Source organism: Bactrocera dorsalis, chromosome 3 (genome assembly GCF_023373825.1).
Source record: "Bactrocera dorsalis isolate Fly_Bdor chromosome 3, ASM2337382v1, whole genome shotgun sequence".
Classification (NCBI taxonomy): domain Eukaryota; kingdom Metazoa; phylum Arthropoda; class Insecta; order Diptera; family Tephritidae; genus Bactrocera; species Bactrocera dorsalis.
Genome location: NC_064305.1, coordinates 3,070,679 through 3,093,141, shown reverse-complemented (window position 1 = coordinate 3,093,141; position 22,463 = coordinate 3,070,679). Strand labels below are relative to the sequence as shown.

At 36.3% G+C, this 22,463-nt stretch overlaps 2 protein-coding genes across 4 annotated transcripts; both read right to left on the bottom strand.

Annotated features, from left to right (window-relative positions):
- Window positions 1-13,287: 13,287 nt before the first annotated feature.
- Window positions 13,288-19,115, bottom strand: LOC105230145 (hormone-sensitive lipase). Of its 3 annotated transcripts, none has more exons than XM_011210752.4 (7): window positions 18,812-19,114; window positions 18,333-18,475; window positions 15,918-17,065; window positions 15,022-15,856; window positions 14,281-14,955; window positions 14,089-14,214; window positions 13,288-14,014 (listed from the first exon to the last, which is right to left on the bottom strand). In XM_011210752.4, exons 3-7 carry the CDS (start codon window positions 17,030-17,032, stop codon window positions 13,904-13,906), a joined length of 2,862 nt encoding a protein of 953 aa, XP_011209054.2. In that variant the 5' UTR covers window positions 17,033-17,065; window positions 18,333-18,475; window positions 18,812-19,114; the 3' UTR covers window positions 13,288-13,903. The 3 variants fall into 3 exon arrangements, with proteins under 3 accessions (XP_011209054.2, XP_011209053.2, XP_049309860.1); XM_011210751.4 differs by having other exon boundaries at window positions 13,303-14,014; window positions 15,918-17,080; window positions 18,812-19,115; XM_049453903.1 differs by lacking the exon at window positions 18,812-19,114 and having other exon boundaries at window positions 13,303-14,014; window positions 18,346-18,475.
- A 257-nt stretch (window positions 19,116-19,372) lies between these two features.
- LOC105230146 (probable ATP-dependent RNA helicase DDX27) lies at window positions 19,373-22,335 on the bottom strand. The gene is made up of 6 exons (XM_011210753.4): window positions 22,238-22,335; window positions 21,942-22,166; window positions 21,271-21,882; window positions 20,334-21,066; window positions 19,729-20,275; window positions 19,373-19,609 (listed from the first exon to the last, which is right to left on the bottom strand). Exons 1-6 carry the CDS (start codon window positions 22,328-22,330, stop codon window positions 19,459-19,461), a joined length of 2,361 nt encoding a protein of 786 aa, XP_011209055.2. The 5' UTR covers window positions 22,331-22,335; the 3' UTR covers window positions 19,373-19,458.
- Window positions 22,336-22,463: the final 128 nt, after the last annotated feature.

The following is a 22,463-nucleotide window of genomic DNA, read 5'->3' as shown; positions in this document are numbered from 1 at the left end:
CGTTTAAATGTGGCGCCGCTGTTAAGTTGAATGCGAGAAAACTCAGTGTAAGGGCGGAGAGCGCAGCCCTGCTGGTCATACCAGTGCGCCACAAACTCACACACACATTTACATTTACATACACACACGTGAGTTACCAGTTTGCATAATCGAAGTGGAAATGAATTGGCAAACAAGCATGGTAAATTTGGTTGCACGAAAAAGTGGAAGCGGATAAACCAATTTGTAAACGTTGCAATTCAAATTTTTCGCACATACTTGCTGCAGCGCTGCCGCGGATATGAAGAAAATGAAATGCGCTTTCATTTACCACACTTTTGTAATGGTGTTGAAAATTATGTTCAGAAGCGGTTGTGTGATGCGAATGACCTAGTAATGATGATTGGCTGTGCAATCTTTGGATATGCATAGAATTGTTGAAAGATACTGGGGATGCTCTCGCGTACCTACGCACCCTCTTAAAAATTCGATAAAGAACCGTAGCCTCATCATCTGAATACGGCTGTTCGAATGATTTTCTTAGAACACGTCAATATTGACCAGGCTGCTGGTTTTAATAATTCTGTACCTCCAGCTCTCAGAGTTATGTCTTGTTGTATTGTAAATTCAACTGACAATATAAGACAGGTTAGATTTCGAGACGATGGAGCCATGTGTAGAAGTTCACAGAGGTGAGGAAAATCCTCTGAGCGTAATTCACTTGGGAGTATCCAGAAACGATTCTTTTACATATGACTCAAGCAGCTCACGGTTTTAGACCAAGTATCCCTTGGGTAACCAAAAATCGTTCGTTTGAAGGCGAAACATCTCTCTCCAGGGTTTTGCGCTGGATTTAAGACCAGCCACATAGAAAACACCCCCAATGAAAAGAACAAAACAGCCCCAGATGACAGGCCCCCCTTTTGATAAAGGAATTTCCTTTATGCCTCTATATCTGAATTAGGTATCTCTGCAAAACTAAGGCAGCTGTGTAAATTCTCGTTTAGTAATACCATACGCTCCATCAGGATCGGTCGGGACGTCTCCGAGCCGTTCGATCTCAAACGAAGTTTTAGACAAAGCGACCAAACTATACAAGTCACTCATCATCCCCGTTCGGCTATATGGTGCAGAAGCAGGGACGATGACAACATCTGAAGAGTTTCCGAAAGAAAGCTTCTTCGGAAGATTTATGGTTCTTTTTGCATTGGCCACGGCAAATACCGCAGTCGATGGAACTATGAGCTGTACTAGTTATACGACGACATTGACATAGTCCAACGAATTAAGAGACAGCGGCTACGCTGATTAGGTCATATCGTCCGAATGGATGAAAACACTCCAGCTCTGAGAGTATTCGACGCAGTACCCGCCGATGGAAGCAGAGGAAGAGGAAAGACCAGGTGGGAAGGACGTGGCTACAAATCTCCAATTGGTGTCAGAAACCTAGCAGGAAGAACGAATGGCGCGCTGTTGTAAGCTCATCTATAACCGCGTAAGACAAGCTTCGGCATTCAGTTTACCTATCAGATCAATTTGTGAAGCAATAACCAGGATTATAAGAAACTTTAAACCAAATTCAGAGCTCAACTTGTCTTCATGTAATGTTTGTTGGACTTTTCCTACCGTCTATAAGGCAGTCTTTTAGATTTTTATCAGGCATGTTAGTTCAAACACATTGGTACTTCGTTAAAAGCGAATCTTCGCTCCATCCAATGAGCTTCGTGATATCCAGGTCTGCTGTCTACCTTTCTTGAGTGCGATAACGGCTATCAAGTTTATTATTAGCGGTTTTTCAGTTTGAGTTCTATCGACAGAATTTTTCGTCTCAACAATCATTGCACCATACGATCAAATTTGACCCAGACTGATAAAAAAAACCCACATTTTTAATTTAATACACATTTTTACTATCGGCTTCAAAATAGGCATTTTGGTCTTTCAATTTTATGCTTATTATTGGATCAGCATTCGTTAGGTTGTAGCACAGTTTTGACGTCTTACTCCTGAACCGACGTCTCGTTACCCCGTAACTATGCATTTGATGTATGTCGGGCTCTGAGTTACACTGTGAGTTATCTCTGTTGCGACCGCCGAACCAGGTCACTTCTTCAAAGAATTCAGACCAAAAAACGGTAGTCATTACCTTTCGGCCGATAAATAAGTCTTTGCAGCTTTGATTGTGTTGTACATTAAGACGGGTTCGCCGTGTGAAATCCACTGTTTTGAGGATTCTTTAGTCTCTGGTGTTCACCTTGTCCATGTTTAATCGACGGTCGCAAAACTTTCAGGTTTTTCTGAAGGAGTGTAAGATCAAGACGCCTCTTACCATAAACTTTAAACAAGATGTGTGAAGTCGATCCATAATATGTAGATGTTGAGATCTTCTGCTATCCCTCCGATAATTTTAAAGCACAGTTTCTTTAACTTTTTCGATGTTGTCATCTTTAACAGTGATGGATGGAGTAACATATTAAGTCAGTATAAAAAATCAAAGGGTCTCGCGTATCTTCTTCCAAGCGTACGCGTATTATCCAATTTATCCATTTTTATTTCAATTAACTCAACAAGTCCTTCACCAGCAATTATTGCCCGCAGGTGTAACCGACCAAAAGTCATAGTAATTAGAAAATAAAAACAAAGCCGGAGAGAACAATGCAAAAAAAAGTGAAACACACATTTTTGTTTTTGTCCTTGGAAAACTTTTTCAATATTTTTTTTTATTTTTTTTCGCCAATTCAACAGTTGCTTTTCTAATAATAATTTTATTGCGTTAGCGCTTAATGCCCAACAGCAATTGAACAGCTGGTACGCGGCTGCCACAAGGACACAGGGTGAGTAACACTGCATTTGGTGAAGAGCTTTGCCAACAACTTTCACCGCCGTGCATTTTTAATGCGGAGCACTTTCGCTGAGCGCTCAACGGCTTTTCGCGAACCTTTTTTTTCTAATTTTTGTTTTAGAATTTTTCCTGCCACCAAATGTCATAATTGAAAATTGTCATTTGTATGCGGCCACTGGCCACCAAACACTTAAACACACGCAACGAATTGTTAGCTGTATGTACGTGTGGGTATGGGTGGGTGTTTGTGAGAGTGTCTGTTCAAGGGAAAAATATTCCTTGGCATAATGAATTTTTATGCAAATTGTTGCCTAACTTTTACGGCCACTTTCCGGTGATGCTTGCAATGTGTTCTTCTTCTTCTCTTTTGTTGCTTCTTTTTCATCGCACTTTTACACTTTCGCCTCCTAGAGTTTGCACAAACATGCGTTTTACTTTACACTTTTTACTTTTTTCATATTTTTTTCAAGCGCTCCCGCTACGACCTGCCTCTTGCTCTTATTTTCGCGCCAACAACTTCGTCCATTGCCATAAATCTTAGCTAACTTGCTCGTGCGGGCGTATGTATGTATGTGTGTGTGTGTGTATTGGTGTGCTTAGTGCTCAAAAAAACTTTCACGACTCCTTCACCTGGTCATAAGAGGCCATGCCGCAAGGATGCTGCTGCTTCATGTACGCTAACCGCTTCCTGCGCCACGCATTGTCACCACAACAATACATTTATCGCTGCCACATCTCAAACCAGCAACAATAACAATAATAGCAATTATGTGAATCAAGTATAAAGGCAGTAAGGACCTCGCAGGCTTCAGCTTCAGCCACACAACTGGCCGACCAGCGCGAATCACTTTCAAAACATGCTGCTGAGGCCTGCTACCCCCGCCGTCGCATTAACCCCTGCCGCCTACAGCGTCAAACTAAACGCACGCAAAGTGAATTTGCATAATTTGACAATTGTTGCACGAGTGGCAATAACAATTTTACAGTTTTGTTTAATTGCCTTCCGGATATTTTCCTATAGCACAGTTTGTATGACTGTACAAACATACATATTTATATGCATGAGAATATATATGAATGTATATGTGTGTGCGGCAAAGTCGTAAATAAAATTTGCTGCAGCAACTTCGATTGTGGCGGCTATGAAAGGCGCAATGTGTGCTGCCATTTATGTGAGCGGAAGTGTAGCTGAGTGTTGTGAATGCTGCGGGAAATTTCGAAACCCAGTTTAAATGTTGGCAAATTGCTCTCATTCTAAAGTCTTTTTGTGTGCGACTGCCCCTGCACTGCACGGACCCAACAAAACAACAAAAACAAAAAAAAAAATTCAGCAAAAATTGAAAAAACTATCTATAGGAGCAAATTTGCTGAATTGTGTAAAAACTTTTAATTTGTTTCTTGCGGTTGTGGCGATATCGGTGAGCTTTTCGCTTGTTTTTGTTGTTATTTATTTCATTTTTATTTGAAATTAACAAAAAGCGGGGTGCAAGGCGCACTGGCTTTAACTTGTTTCGTTTGGTTTAAGAAACTTTTTTTATTGTTGCTAAATTTCAATGAAATCCAATTGCGATTTCCCATTGAAAAAGCTCACAGAGCAACAGCTGGAAAAATATATAAATAAGTTGTAACAATTTAAGCCAATTAATTGCTTGTTTAAACGTTTTAATTTCAACTTTCCAACGTTATTGGCGCAAATTTACTGAGTTCACAAACTAGTGCAGACAGTGGGTGGCAGAATTGTTGGTTCAATTGATTTTAACGAGCTTGAATATATCAGGAATAAAGGCACTTTTTTGGGAGCAATTTGGGGCTTTTCAATTCATTTAGTAGTGGAAGGGAAGCCATGCAGCAAAACTGAAAGCTTGGCACAGTGATGTGATTTGAATGGCACGAGGTGACTTCAACGGTCGCTGGCTGCCAGCTGGCTCTATATAAGAAAAGCAGGCAGCGTGCCTGGCCAGTGCTTCGGTGACGCTCACGCCGCGCGGTGATGTGATTTGAATGACAAGAGGTGATTTCAACGATAGCTGGCTGCCAGCTGGCTCTATATAAGAAAAGCAGGCACCGTGCCTGGCCAGTGCTTCGGTGACGCTTACGTCGCGCGGTGATGTGATTTTAAAGTCACGAGGTGACCTCAGCGGTAGCTGGCTCTATATAAGAAAAGCAGGCACCGTGCTTGACCAGTGCTTCGTTGACGCTCACGCCGCGCAGTGATGTGATTTGAATGACTCGAGGTGACTTCAGCGGTAGCTCTCTGCCAGCAGGCACCGTGCCTGGCCAGTGCTTCGGTGACGCTCACGCCGCGTGGTGATGTGATGTAAATGACACGAGGTGACTGCAGCGGTAGCTGGCTGCCAGCTGGCTCTATATAAGAAAAGCAGGCACCGTGCCTGGCCAGTGCTTCGGTGACGCTCACGCAGCGAGGTGATGTGATGTGAATGACACGAGGTGACTTCAGCGGTAGCTGGCTGCCAGCTGGCTCTATATAAGAAAAGCAGGCACCGTGCCTGGCCAGTGCTTCGGTGACGCTCACGCCGCGTAGTGATGTGATTTGAATGACACGAGGTGACTTCAGCGGTAGCTGGCTGCCAGCTAGCTCTATATAAGAAAAGCAGGCACCGTGCCTGGCCAGTGCTTCGGTGACGCTCACGCCGCGCAGTGATGTGATTTGAAAGTTACGATGATATTTAATAATTTTAAAGATTCTTTACAATTTATACTTTCAAACCTAACATACATAAGTAACCACCATCAACTTTGCCATGATATAGCAATCAATCACTTCAAACTTCGAAAAGAAGTTTTCTTCGAAATCAACATCACAATCACCTACATTTTTCTTAGCTAATAAACAAAAATCACGCAATTTCCCAACGACCAACATTTAATTCATAATCTCGACACTGGAAATGACACATTTGCCAGCGCTGCAATGAAGTTAGATTAGTTTGTTGATTTCTTGATTTCCTGCATTGGCATGCGGCACAGCGGTGCGCACAGTGCCAGTCAGCCAAGTGAGGCAGTCAGTCAAGCCGTCAGTGAGTGCGACAGCAACCGCAGTTAGTCACCTGAGTTACTTTTGTGGGCGCTGCTGCTGCCTTGATTTGATTACGACACGCAAATGCACTCTAATGAAAATTCCCAAGCAAGCCAGGCCGCCGTGACACAGGCGCAGGCAGTGATCTCAAACACACCAAAAAGTATATAAATACATATTCACTAACTCGTTGGAGACCTTTCAGTGCATTTGCATAGTTGTATGTTTGTATGTATGTAGATACTGAACGTTGCTTATGTGCGCCTAGGTTGGATAACGGTTGCCGTTTGTATTAAGTGAAAGAGTTCACAAACGAAAGAGACAGTGTTTCCATAGGGATTTTATGACTTTGTAGCAAATATACCCGTGAATTCAACGCTCGCTTGCCTTTCTTTTTTTACTTCCACATATTTTCGAGTCTACAAATTCGCATACATGTATGTAGATAGGTTTGTATACCTAGGAGGCATGTGCCACAATTTAATATGCGAGCTTGAAAAGTGTGTTAAAATGTTTGTCATTACAACTGAGCGGCATAGCCAAATATAGCGCTGGGAGGAGGCTTGAAGGCAAGCCGGCAATCGCAGTGCACTCCATATACCCAAGTTTACAGATCCATTTGTATTCATATATATATGTGTATGTATGTATGTCTGTGCCCGCATATAGACAGGCATGCCACAAATTGAGGTTTTTGGGTTAAACTCACATTTTCGTTGACATTTAAACATTTTTTTTCGCCCCAAACACACACACATACAAACCAACCGGTAACTACATTTCTCTGGGTGTGTGTGTGTGTATTTACATATGTAATTTCCCAATGCAATCAGTTAGACTCATATAGTGCGGCGGTACCTTCTGTTACGCATGCATACAAGTGCAGCACATTTATCTTACAGCATGTTGCAAGTAGTACAAAAATTATATGCAAAAACTTGTCAACTCGCTTGCCTTTGCTCAGCGCTTACAAATATCAGCCCAGTGTGCGTTAGTTTGTGGAGAAATTGTATTTTAATAACTGAAAGCAAACGTTTTTATTTAATTAAAGCATAATTGAATATTTCAGAGTGCACAAGCAAATGCACCCACACACCCGCACACATGCATACGCTTGCACACATTTCAATGCATTTATGTATGTGTGTGGCTGCGAAATGAAGTTGGCGGTAGTAAAAGTGTTTGCCTACGGTAGTTGCATGCAACATTTGTGACATTTTGCTAGTCGGCTGCCACACAGACACTCAAAATATTTGTGCTGACACATTTACGGCAGTAAACAGCTGTTGCAGTAAGTATGTAAAGTCGTTAGGTGGCATTCGGGTAACTAGCATGGTTAGCTACTGACAACAACCAAACTAGTTAAAAGTGGACTAGTTGCGGACCAGTTACATAATTATTTGTTATTTATATGTAAAATAATAAAACATAATTTTATTAATAAAATTTACCGGTTAGCTAGTGCCAGCAAACGAACTAGTTATATTTGGACCAGTTGTGGACTAGTTACATAATTTTTTTTTTATTGATATGCGGCAAAAAATGATCGTTACGAATACAATATTAGCATAAAATGTAAATTAAAAAAAATAAAAATTTTAAATTTATAAAAATTTGATTTCTTTACTATTTATGAATTTTAAATAAATTTTAAAATCTTTTTAGAATATTATTTTTTGAATTTTTTTATACATATATTGCTAAATTTTGCAAATTATTCTGCACTTGCCAATTTATTAAAGCAGTTAACCACTAGTGACACATCGAAGTCTTACTAGCACATAACACTGCAAGCATGTTTTCACATTACATTTTCATATGTATGTATGTATACATATGTACATATGTACATAGTTATACATACAAATATGCATGACTTTGTTTGACACTCAACGTGTTTATGCATATATGTATGCGCTTTTTTTGTAAATATTTACACACTCGCCTTCACTCATATTTTTGCTTTTTGTTTACATTAGTTTGTGTCAAATTAATTTCATGGAAAATTCATGACACATTTATTGTGCCACTCAATGTGGCATATGCAAAAGAATAATGCAATGCCATTGTGACAATAACAACCCAAAGCTGTCATATTTTAAAATCCATAATAAAATGCTTATAAATTCAATTTTATTATACATAAGTGTCTGCGCATACATACATATGCACATAAGCAAATTGCATTGGAAGAAGTAAAATTTAAAAGATTCTTTGTAATATTTTTACATGCAATGCATTCGTCTAGCAGGAGATCGTTGAAGTTTAAAGAGAATTTAATATTTGAATTTTGTTTTAGCATAGTTGGTTTAAGAAAGGTATTTTTCAGGTGTTCAGCGATATAGTTTTTAAAATCAAGTACTTTTCAGATATATTTCGTTGCTTTCAAGGTAACTAAGTCTATAAAATTTACAATAAGCCTGAACCAGGTTATACCCTCAACAGGGTCCCTCAGCTTTTGAGATATCGATATGAAATTTTGCACATGTGCTTTTCTCTCCAAGATGTCACTAATTTAGCGGATTGGCCGTTATCGGACGAGTATAGCATATTGCTGCCATACGAACTGCCCGTTCAAAATCAAGTCCTGGTATGGAAAACTTTTTTTTCACAATTCACGAAATTATGTATTGGTTGTTGTCAAAGCGAACGCTACAATATCCTAAAATATTGTTCAAATCGGGCGACTATAGCATATAACTGCGATACAAACTGGCCGATCAAAATGAAAATCCAGATCTTTTTATATCCGTTTATGCCGTAAGAAATAGACGCGTAAAGGGTATTAACGCCTTGGTGCAGCCGAGGTTAAAGTTTTTCTTGCATTTTTTTCACTTTTTATTTTAGTCCTTCAATCAGTTACCGCTAGCAAAATTAATTAATAAGACGTTTTTATTATTATTGCAAACCAATTGCTTCTAACTTGTCTTCTATTAAATATTTTGATTTCGTTTTCTTAACATTACACTGCTTGGCACAGAAGTATTCAACATTATTTTATTTTTAAACAGTTACTCATACGCCTTGTCATACCATAAAATCGTATAAGTCTGAATTTTTTTATTAGAGGTTACTCATACGCCTAGTTATGTCACTCATACGCCTTGTCGTACCATAAGATCATATCCGTATGAATTTTTATTTATTAGAGGTTACTCATGCGCCTAGTTACACCATGAGAATTTATACTTACTTTTCATATTTGCGATTTTTTATTAAAAGTTACGTATACGCCCAGTCATACCATTCAAATTTTACTAAAAGCACTCAAATAGTTGTTTTTTATTAAAATAAAAAACTGAATCGAAAAATATTTGTAAATTTTAACTCAGCAATTAAAATATTCTAGCTATAGTTGGTTTCACATTTTAATATTTCATTCGCTTTTGCATGTAAACATGTTTTCAAGCCTGCAAGCTATTATGAACTTACCACTTGACCCGCTCACACCCACACTTTCCCCATTGAACCACAAAAGCATCGCCAGCTGGCATTACAGAAATTACAAATTTCACTTGTTTGTTATTGTCATCCGCAATTGTCAAGCAATCGACCAAAAAACAAACAAGTGGATGCCACAGCAACACAGCGCATGCAACAACCGCTATATGCTACTCCCACCAAATTGGCACATATCAAGTGGCCAAATACAAAATTGCTTTGCTGAACAATGCGATCGTTCAAAACGTACACGAAGACCACACAGTGCGTTTACGCGTATGTATGCATGTATGTGTGTGTGTATTCTTATGGCATACATATGAACTGCAATTTAATTGAGTGTGCGACAACAGCTGCGCCGCCAACCCACCAACGCCTCGTATACAGTCACGCCGCTACGTGAAACTGCCTGTGTGGATGCTGTTGACGCCGCGCAGCTTTAAGCAGCACGCGCTCTTGGATGGTGCAAAAACACACACACACACATGCGCAAATGCACAAAAATGAAACTCTGCAAAACTAATTAAAATCGAAATTGAGCAACAAACAGCACAAGGTTGGGCGAGCAAGCGGTTGGCGTGCGCGTGAGGGCGCAGAGGTTGACTGAGGCTCGTAAAGTAGTGGCACAGCAATAGCAGTTGACTGCAAACAACTATTGTGTCTGCTGAGTGCAGTTAAATGTGCCAAGCGCGAGCACACATACACACTCCTACAAACTTTTAGGCACTAAGCAATGGCCGCCGCTTGCAGTGCATGGCATGTACATACATGTGTTTATGCGCGCATCAAGTGTGCCAGCATCGAAAGTGGAGCAATGCGCAGGCATTCAGCCAGCTGATGGGCGTTTGCGCCAATTGTCGGTGACAACCAAATTCAAAGTGACCGATTAAAATGGCACAAGACAACAAGTAACTAACAACAACACACTTACAATAACAGTGAATGTGGCACATAAAAATAATAACACAATTTGTTCAGCTCATTGTCACTCGTAAATCAAGTGCTGCGTTTATTAAACTCACAATAATTCGGTTGATCTTCGAGATAAATTAATACATAGTATATGGAAAATACATATTTACTTTGTTATTTGTATGTGTGTGGGTCGGTTTGTGGGATAATTTAGATTTTATAGTCGTTATGTAGTTTTTCATAGCATATACTTAGGCGCAGTAGAGCGCCTGTTTCGGTGTGGCGTTTGTTCACGTTTATTCATATCTTATTATATTTTTGTATGTTGTATATAATATTTTTGTAAGTATATGCACGGTTTCGGCTAATTGTATGTATGTGTGCACGCCGTATAATTTAATTTTATTTTTTTATAATTTTTTTTTATAATTTAATTTTATTTTATTTTTCATAATTTTTTTTTAATTTATTTTTATTTATTTAGTTTTTTTTGTATAGTAAGTATGTATATAAAAAGTTTTCATTTTTATGTAGCAATTTATTTTTTGTAAAAAATATATATTTATTTTTTTTGTTTTAGTTAAAGTAAATAAATATTTGTAGCTTCGCGTTTTAGAATAGGCAGAAATTACTTAGTTTAGTAAATTTGTTTTTTTTTAAGCGTTTAACAATATTTGCGCAAAGCAAAAATAGTTTTTATAAAATGCGTAAATAATTCGCTTTTGTTCGCAAGTAGAAGCAGTTTTAAATATAATTTTATATATTTTAGGCGAGTGCGTAACAAACAACAACGTAATAAAAATATAAAAAAGTTAAATAAACAATAAATAAACAAAAAAAATAAAACAGTTAAAAAAATTAAAAAAAAAAATATTGAAAATAAAAATATTAATAAAAATAATTACAAACAAACACATTAAAAAAAAATAATTTAAAAAAAATATTGAAAAATAATAATTAAACAAAAAAACGAAAAAAAAAAGTATTTAAAAAAAAATTAAAAAAATTTAAAAAAAAAATCTTAAAAAAATAACAACAAAATAAAAAACATGAATACACATAGCAACTTTATTAATAATAAATTTCAGTTATACAAGAATTTTTGAAATCAAAATTTTTTGAAACCATATTTTTAAGATTTTTTTAAATTATTTAAAAATATTTATTAAAAAAATAATTTATTGTTACATTATAAATGTACTAGTATCATAGAAATTATAATGAAAGCAGGAAAATAAGTAATATAAATATTGGGTAAAAAATTAGAAAATCTTAGCAAAAGCACAACTAAAATGAAAAGTAATAAATAATACAAATTTTCACAAAATATTTTTTATAAAAATAAAATAAAAACAATAAATACACATAACAACTTTATTAAATTTCAGGTATAGAGAAATTGTTTTGAGATCAAAATTTTTTGAAATCATATTTTTAAAATCATTTTAAAAAAATAATAATTAATATATTATAAACATGTAAAATTTTATATCAAAAAACGGAAAAAATAAGTGAAATAAATATTTATTAATAATAAATTCCAGGTATAAGGAATTTTTTTTTGAAATCTAAAATTTTGGAATCCTTGTTTTTTAAATTATTTTAAAATATTTAAATAACGAAAAACTTAAAAATAAATAAAATTAATAATAATAGCAATAAATTCCAGGTATAGGGAAATTTTTTTGAAATCAAAATTTTTTTTTTAAATATTTGTAATAAAATTAGTTAGTTAATTAGTTGCCAATATTCTGCAAAATAATCTCAAAAAGTACATTTTGTGCAATTAAAGTATTAAAAATATTCATATATAAATATAAATAAAGAATTTAGCCATTATTATTGTGAAAAAATTATTTGTAAACTTAGAAAATATAGTAAATAATTAAAAATAATATAAAAAATTGTACTACAATATATAAAAATTTAAATTTTCGCTAAAATAATAAAAATAAAAAATTATACAATTCGCAACTTGCATAACTTAACACAAAAAGCAAGAATAGAGCAGATACTAAAAAAAAATTTGAAAAATTTTAAAAATTAAATTAAAATTAAAAAATGTGAAAAAATTAAAGGACATAAAAAATAAAAAAAAAGTTATTAAAAAATAAAAAAAAAAATTAAAAATTTTAAAAATTAATATATTATATAAAATAAATTAATATATGTATTTTTATTTTTTTAATAAAATTTAAAAAATAGAAATTAATATATTATATAAAATATATTAATATATTTTTATTTTTTTAATATTTTTTTTTATTTTTTATGTCCTTTAATTTTTTCATATTTTTTAATTTTAATAAAAAATAAAAACAAAAATTATTGAAAAAAATTGAAAAAATAAATGAAATAAAAACAATTTAAAAAAAAAGAATTTATTATTATTTTAAAAAGCAATTTTCCATAAAATATTCTTTGAATTAAGCACACAAAAGTGCAAATTGTGCATTTAAAGTATTTAAATTAATATAATTATTAAAAAACTAATTTGCAAATGCATATAATTAAAAGTTTATGCAAATTAATAAAGCATATTATTTTATTTTAGCAATTTTATATAAATTTAGTTTTAAATCGATCACTACTCCTTTAACAAACTACTAAAAAGGTTTTGAGCTGCAAAAATACTGTTTGTTTACCGTACATTTTTATAACTATTGCGTTTAGTTTGTAAGAACTAACTACAAAATATTTAAGTACTATATTAAGGAAAATGAAGTAGCATTCAATAAAATCAATAAAGTAGTAAAATAAAAGCTAAACAGAAGCTATAAGCGAACAAAGATAAATTTTCTTATGCAATGAACTGAACTAAATGCAGAAATTTCAAAAAAAAATTAATAACTAAAAAAATTGAAAATTTAAAAATTTAAAAAAAAAACAATAAAATAAAAAATTAAAAAAAAAATTATATTAAAAATTAAAAAAAAAAAATTAAATTAAAAATTAATTTAAAATTAAAAATAAAATAAAAATTAATTGATTAAAAACAAACAAAATAAAAAATTTAAAAAAAAAATTTAAAATAAATAAAATAAAAATTGTTTAAAAAAATAAAAGCTTTTAAACAAAAACCGAGTTTTGACGTTTATTGAACTTTTTTTTAACTAATGTGTCATAGTATATAATTTTATACCTAGTCTGCACTAAAATAAATAAATAAAATATAAAAATTTTAAATAAAACGTGCAAGCGTCTGTGCTTCTTTTCGAAACAAGTTCGTTACGCTTACTTATTAAATAAAAATTCGAGTTAAGGAAATTAGCATATTTAAAAATTGTTGTTGGCATAACAAAAATAAAACAATTAACTAAGCATTAAATAAAGCAAAAATAAATTATACACTTAACCTATCACAATCTGCATTTGCTGCCATAATACAATTGCTTTTTCGAAGGTTTTACAATTTTTTGTTTCTGCTGTGAAAACTGGTTTCGCATTTGTAATTAGCTTGGGCTTATTGCGTGTGACTAATATTTTCATTATTGCATATTCGCATACATATAATGCATTTTATATGAATACTCATGCTAATACTCACTCTATACTATTGTATACCCTGCTATTAGTATATTTATTTAATAAAGGATAAATCCCATACTTTTTTACTACATGTTGCCTTAATAATTTATAAAGTATTTCAGTGTATATATCGTAAAAATATTATGAAACTGTTGCAACATTAATTATTTACTTCCTGTAGCATGACCATTCAATGGAATATCCGCAGGAATTGACAGCAGTTCTTTAAGGCTTGCAATGCAATGCTTGGAGCCGTCACGCGCCTCGCTCGAATACTAAGTGGAGCAAAAAAATTTATTTTTAAAAATGGAAATGCAAAAATTACTCACACACACATACACACACTCACCATTGTAAAGTTCAGAAAGCCGTGTGGTAGGCCTTTCAATATTTCCAATGTCACTGGGCGACCTAACTTCTTAAGCTTACGCGCAAACATGACGCAATCATCGAGACAGGGATCCATATCGAGCGTCTATCAAGTGGTAAGAGATGGAATGAAATATTATATTATTTTTATAATATTACGGAAAAAACTCACCAAAATCTTTGTGTTTGGCAGCTGCTTAAGCCACTCATCGCTTGCCCAATAGGGCGATAGGAATGGATCTTTTGGCACTTGAAAGGCAAACTCTAAGCTAGGGCTGCGCGCTATCAACGCATCCATGTTGCGCAAATCTTTTATGCGCTCGCTATGCGGCGCATCGCCGCGTATCTCACTGGATTTGGTGTAACGATCGAAGGTCGTTGTAAGCGCATTGAAGGCATTATTGAAACGTCCATGTATGGTTTCGAAGGCGATCACTTCTTTGCCGGTATCAATGATGATGTTCTCTTCGGATGCTGTGCGCGCTATTGTTGGCGCGATACAATTCGTATATGTTGTGCCATTCGTCACCTTACAGCCATTGACTTTTTGCTCCGTGGCCTCTTGTGTATTTGTGTCGATGAGATATTGGTCCAAAAAACGATCAATGTACTGTTCTGAGTCCGAGTCTTTTTGCGTTTCGGCGGTCAGTTGTATGGGGTAGTGTACGATTGGTTGAGAGTCGTCTTCGAAGGAAACACAAAGACTGTTATCCTCTTCGGCGGATGGCAAATCGGTACGTTCAACTGTCTGGCTGTGATAAGATGCGCTCGCAAAAGTATCACTGCTCTCTTCCGTCTCAGCATCGGCCTCCATGGCACTCATGTCCAAAGCAGTGCCGTCTTTTAGCTAGATAAAATATATATGTATATATTTTAAATACATATTTATAAGTAAAATGCTACGCCAACTCACCATTTGCTCCCACTTGGAATTCTCCGCAACCGATGATATCGGGCTCTTCGCTGCCGATGTACGCCTGCTGGATGCCGCACTGTACTCCTTTTCCATTTGTAAAGTGAAATGCCGCTCTTGTGACGGTGTTGCGTTGCGTATATCAGACATATCGGATACATGTTTTGCATTAGCCTCCATCTGCTCGCGTTCGGGTGAGGCATAAGCGCGCAAGCAACGCATCATAAAACCGAAAGGCAACAACGGATCCATGAGGCACAAAAGACGCGCCGGACTCGGCACGAAGCTTATTAAGGTCGGGCAATAGGCCAAAAACAGGCCGTCCGGTATACGTACACCCTGTTCAATGCACTTTAGCGCCACACCAATGCAAAGATTTGCGCCCGCCGAATCGCCGGCAAGCACAATACGCTCAGCGGTCGTGCCTAAATGCTCGGCATTGCGCAACATCCAGCAGTAAGCGTAAAATACCTCCTCGAGTGCGCGTGGAAAGGGCGCCTCGGGTGCGAGACTGTAATCCACAGAGATAATCGGCACGTCAAGCGACGCAGCCCAATCGCGTAGATAGAGCTCATGCGATTTCGATGACTGCGCCACAAAACCGCCACCATGACAATGGAACAGTACGCTGCGGCTGCGTGCTGGTAGACGACGCCAACTACGTGCAAATATACCCTCACCGATCATGCCCTCCCGACGCGTATAACTCAACAGGCGCACGCGTATTGAATTGCCGGGACCGATGTGTGCGGTTGGTAAAGGTATATCGATCAGTTCAGCATTGTCATTTTGATTTACATCAGTCGCAGTGTGTAGCTTTTGTGACTTTGTAACACTGCAACGGAAAATTGGTTTTTAATAAGAAAAAAATTGCTTTACAATTAAAAAAAACTTACCGCGGCAATTGCAACCGCTCTGGCGGTATTTCAATTACACGATTCACTTTCACCGAACTGCCGACAATAGTCGGTATGGTATGCATCATCTCTGATTCGGCGAGAAACCAAAAGGCTTTACAAAAGTCGATTTTAGCATTCTGTGAAATATTCACAATGCGTCGCGCGCATTGCTCTGGATTCAAAAAATACTTGCTGCCTGTCCAGAGGCCACGTGTCGTCTTGGTTATTTTACCCTCGCTCTGAGCGTAGAACACTTCCGAGAAGCTCGCCATACCAATTGAAATGAAACGCAACACAGCGCGTATAGAATTGTCATACTGAAACCCAAGGCAACGACCATAGAAGGCATACTGATTGATCGTATCGCCCATTTCGAATAATTCCTCAGCCGAGTGATGTCCATTGGCGAACAAGTCACCCGAATCGCATGACCAATCGTGCATGATAAGCAAATAATGCAGGCACGTGCACAACGAGGAGAGCAGCTGCGAGCACGACTCCACCTCCTTCATGTAGTATTTCTTACGAAAAAACATTGTGGCGCGCGTTGCATGGAGATTCTTGCATATATTTTGTCCATATGTGACAGATGAATTCGTTACAGCTATAAAGCTGCGATAGCCATTACCCGGCGTCTGCTCGTCAAAGTCGTATTTGTGTGCGAAAGCGGCTATCTGTAGCACCAGCTTGTTCGCCAAACGTATAAAATCCTGCCAGGCGACAAACGCGCCATACAGACGCTGTCCCTTCTCCGAAGGATCCTCTCTGAAGTGGTTAGCATGTTCAATGCACTGCTCAAGCAGTTGTGCGTATAAGGGCTGCAAAGCGGGCGCTGGATCACCCTCATGTCCAGCAGTTAACGACTCCGCCATCGGTTGATCGTCAAGTTGCGATGTTCGCAATTCAGCAGAAGAGACTGTTGAGGCGGCTGACGAGGACGGTAGCGATTTGGGTGAGGGCGGTGGCGATGGTGGTGTTGTGAACATATTATTGCCGTTAGGTAGCTGCTCATCTATGACTGAACTAAGCTTGTCAACTGACGTTTTTCCACTGTCGCTAACAATCATTTCAGCGCCCAATGTGACCCCAGCTGTCGGCTCATTACACTCCATATTTTTATGGAGACCTTGACCGTGTGAAGGGAGCTGCATAAAGATATACTATGTATGTGAATTGAAACATATTATTATTGTTATATATTAACATGTATAAAATACTGAAGCAATTAGCAATAGACATTCTATTCATATATGCATACATACATACATATTTGTTGTTTATTTTAAATGCTTGTTTTTCTACGCTTAGTTCATTGGCTTAAAATGGCTTAGTTATGCATGAATAACGCTACGGTGTAAAGTTCAGTTAAAACTATTACTTTTTGTGCGAAGTATAAACATTATACGGTTTGCGTAACGGATATGATAATGTGTATACATATGTATATATTACAGTTCAGTTATAAAATTGAACAAACCAACAGCTCTCTCTGAAGCAAAAAACTCAGACATTGTAATATTTAGTAGCCATTTACGCTTTTCAAGGTTTTAGCACAATATTGTTAATTTTTTTCATAAAAGTTACAAATAAAAGTTTACGTCTTTTTAGCAAACAAACAAAATTAAATCTGCATACACACTTACATAGACAAAAAATAATAAACAAATAACTGTATATTTGTATTAGTATAAATTTAAAAAAAATATATATTTTGGGCAGTGCGGCGTATGAGTAACATTTCTACATCGTTTGGCAAATGGAGAGCAAAAGGCAAAAAAAAAATGAAATCAGCGGAAATCCTAACGGAAATAGGGTACTTTGGAGTTTAGTCTTAGTTGAAACTGTATATCGGCTACAAACATCATTATTTCACATTTTTATACGCTGAACAGGTATCAAGAATCTGCTCCTTTGTCGGAACCGCCGATATCGGTCCACTATAACATAGGTATAAAGAGTATTCTAGCTTTGCTGTAACCATGACTGACCGTTTTTATCTATTGTTTACATTTAAAAAATTAAAAAAATAAATAAATAAAAGTAAAATACAATCTCATATACCTTGTATTCAAGTATAGTTTTATGTTATGCTTACCTAAGTCAACAGCCACTTCATTACCGGCAGATTATCAATACTTTTTAAATTTATAAATGAAAGCTGTTTTAGAGAGGTTATCAAGTGTTGCGTGGGAACAACGCTACCGCGTCTAGTGATAAGCGGACAATAAAAAGCAAAAAATAGTGATAAGCGTGCCCAGCTGCAAATTTATAAAAGCAAATCGCCAAGCCAAAAGCAATAAAACACATGCAAGCTAAAATTGTTTTTATTTATAACTTTATTTTTCTAGAATAAGACACCGATCTAAAAAATTATTGTTTCATAGTGCTGAAAATGATACTATCTTGTCTTACCTGTTTTATTTACCTGCTTATCCGCTCGTCTTCTATCGCCTCTCTCCTAAGTGTCACCAACAACTCCGTGTTTTTATTGTGTTCTTTTATTTTTGTCACTTCGCTTAATTCCAAACAGCACGGTGCAGCACAGCAGGTGACCGCTGATGACATCAAAAATTAAACAAAATGAATAAAAACGAGTATGAGAATTGGCTTGCAAATACATATTGGAAATCTTCAAAAAAAAAAAAAAATAAGAAAGAAAACAAGCTAGTAGCGCATTAAACTTTCACTTTTTTGTCAAATTTTCTACTGATACCAAACAAGTTAAATAAATACCATACAATTTTCTGTATATGGCAATTGAAAAGCTGGAAAAGCGTTTGGAAACGCCCCCTTTGCAGAACACAAGCACTGGTTTACGCAGCAAGCGAAGTTACTTAGTCACGGAATATTTACATTTTTTATTTATATTTGCTTTTTATGTTGATACATACATAGTTAATGCTCACGTCACACTCCGTCGGTTGATCAAAGTTCAACCAAACAGTTGTAGTTTTCTTCTTGCAATATTTTGCAATCTTTTCTCCACTCAACAGTCTGCAATTTATCATAAACTTTTAGAATTAGTGTTCACTTAAAATTTTTACTCTGAAATAATTTTGTGTTTGAGAAGTAAAACCACTGCGAAAATTAATCTAATGTCTTCCGCCTGGCTATTAAATTGCTGCACAAACCAATTGATGAACCAAATTTACTTGACTTTTGCGTTGTTGTTTTGTTATTTTTTTTGTTGTAGAATTGAAAATTAGTAGACTGAGGTAATCGAGGAAAACGTCAACAAACAAGTTTTGCTGACAGCTGTTTGGGAAATTTGTAAATCAGACAGTGCTACCAGATGTGCTGAATACAATAAACAGAAAATAAAGTGAATATTTCCCTTTCAATTAAATTTTTTTAACTGGGGTAATTTATAAATTAAAATGAGTGCATTAAATAATCTTTAACTAGTTTTAATATAAATTGGAGTACCTATCGCAAGAGCAAAAATTAATTGTAAATTTTGTAGTTTTTTATAACTTTCTTTATTTACAATATATGAAAATAAATGTTTTACATACTAATATGTATAACAGTAACTACATTACTTCTTATTCTTTTTTGTAAAACGTGGACCACCAAAGTTCTTGCCTTTATTAAACTTATTTTTGCCAGCTTTGTTGGCAATTTTCACACCGCTGGTCTTCTTCTTTTTCGCTATTTGACTGAGCTTCTTATGGCGATTGGCTTCCGATCTAAACAAATTGAAAATTTTATATTTATCATTATTTTTTTTATAATTATTGAAAAAAAAATATTCAAAATGTATTAAAAAATTTTAAATATATGATGTCTTTTTTCGTAATACGCATACCTCAGACGCAACGCTCCGCTTCGGCTCACATCTGTCAAATCGTTCGTGAATGCTGACTGGCCACGACGTTTTGTCGGTTTCAGTTTATTGTAGTCGCTTACATATTTCCGGCCTTGCTCATCAGACACTGCACCTAGTTTACCAGGACGTTTCTTCAGCTTTGACATCTTAGCGCGTACCAAAGACGCCTTTTCTATCTCCTTTATAACTCGCTCCTTTGCCAATTGCTCTGGTGACTTTTTCTTCGGTTCTTCCTTCTTTTTCTTCTTTTTAGCGTTGAGTTCCTTTACTGGTGGTCCATCTTCGCCTTCGCCACCATATTCAGTGCGCTTGCGTTTGCCGGCGCTTTTCTTTTCATTGGCAACATCCTTTTGATTCTCTTCGGGGGTAATAGCTAAACGCGCCTTTTCATCTTCACGCTGCTTGCGGGTTTGGAACCACGCGCGTTGCTCGGATTGGGTGCCCTGCAATTTGCGTTCCGTTTTTGAAAGTTGCTGCTCCATCTTGGCCAGCTGACGTTCTGCTTGCTCTTCGTCCAAAATGTGTTCTTTAAATATGATATAAGTAAGGATGAATGTATGGGAGAAAATAGTTAGATAACTTACGTATTTCCGGTTCGAGTGCGATTAGTTTCTTGCGATATTTTTCAATAATTTCTGGTGGTATAATACGATTCTTCACCGAGTTCTCTGCATTCTTAATAATGTCTTTAACGATTTTACGCTCTTTCTCACCAGCCAATGACACTGAAATACCGGCGCGCCCTGCACGAGCAGTACGACCGACTCGATGTATATAGTGCTCGGTTGTAATAGGCATGACAAAGTTAATGACGGTTTTTACGCCCACAATATCCAGACCACGAGCTGCCACATCCGTCGCTATAAGTACATCTATTTGTTCTTCTTTGAATTTCTTTAACGACTCCAGACGCTGTTGTTGCGTGAGGTTGCCATGCAGTTCGCCAGCACGTATGCCTAGTAAGCCTAGTAAAATGTGAAGGCGATGAGCTTGCTTTTTCGTTTGGACAAATACCATGCAATGATCGTGGAATGTACGACAAATCAAACTGGCAAGTATAGGTTCACGATCGCCCTCTTTATCTTCACGGATACGAATGAATTCTTGTCTTAGATTGAAGGCAACTTGTTGATTATTATTGACGAATACTTTGACTGGCTTACTGAGCGACACTGCAGCTAAGTCTTTGACTTGTTCACTCATTGTGGCCGAGAACAACATAGTCTGCCGAGTCTTCGCGCACGAATTTATAATTTCTTTCATCTGTTCGGCGAAATATTCATCTAGCATACGATCAGCTTCGTCCAAAATGAGCACCTATAAATAAAAGAACAAAATTATTATTATTCCCACAATTTCAAAACATTAAAAATATAATAATTTTAAGATATCAGGTTATGCTTCCTACGAAGTATAACTAAACGGTTCCACAAATACAACCAAAAGCTGTTTCGGAGCGCAAGGATATAATTCATCATCTAAGTAATAAAGACATTGTTCCGTAAAAACGAAACTACTCACCTCAATTGAATCCAAACTGAAACTAGGCGTATTCTTAATGTGATCGATCAGACGACCTGGTGTTGCTATAACAATATCAGGATTCTGTCGCAAAACCAGTTCTTGTGCTTTTACATCTAAACCACCAATAGCCAAACCAACATCAATTGTTGTAAATTGACACAATTGTTTTGTCACTTGATACACTTGTGCGCCTAACTCACGGGTTGGCACCAACACAAGCACACGCGTAATTGTTTTGTTATTCATTGGTCGGTATAAAAGACGTTCTAGTGTTGGCAACATGTAAGCCGCTGTTTTACCGGTACCAGTGGCAGCGCAACCACAAATATCGCGACCCAATAATGCAATAGGTATTGTCGAAGACTGTATGGGAGTTGGATATATATAACCCAATACACCAATAGCACGCATTAGTGGACGTGACAGGTTCATTTGGTAGAACGATGTAATGGACTCGTTGCTTTCGATGGCTTCATCAAACTGCATTTTTTCACCTTCCTCCTCCTCCTCATCTGAGTTATCATCAGATTTCTTCTTCTTTTTCTTAGACAATTTCTTCTCACGTAGTCGTAGATTGTCGTGCTTCAGTTCGTCATCGGAGAGCGGGATCTAAAATTTTTAAAAATAGATCAACTTTCCTACACATATTCGATTTTCAAGTAACATACCTCATCATCGTCACCACTTTCGTCTCCTTCTGTGGGCTTACCATCAGATTCTCGTTTTTTCAGACGCTCGGCAATTTTGTCGTCGGTCTTGGTTCGAGCCTTTCGCTTTACATATTTCATGAGATCATCCCAGGTATCTTGATTGTACTCTTTCACAGAGGATACAAATTGAAAACCTTTCTCAAACTCGGCTACTTTCTTGTGTCGTACTTTTGTGGGTTGATACTAAATAACGCAATAGTTTTTAAAGTTAATCAAGTGCACAGCAGGAACTACATATTTTTTGTACCGCTTACCTCCACTTCGGCGTCCGAGTCTTCTGAGAAATTTTCAACCTCTGCATCATCCTCAATAGTTGCTATCAAGTCTAGATTCTTCGTGGCACCCATTTCTGCCAACTAAATATAAATTTTCTAACAAATTGTCTCAATATTACACTTTTATTTTATTTTACAAATTTTGTACAACCTTTTGCACTCAAACGAAACACACGTGTGATACAGCTGTTTGTTTTTATGTGAA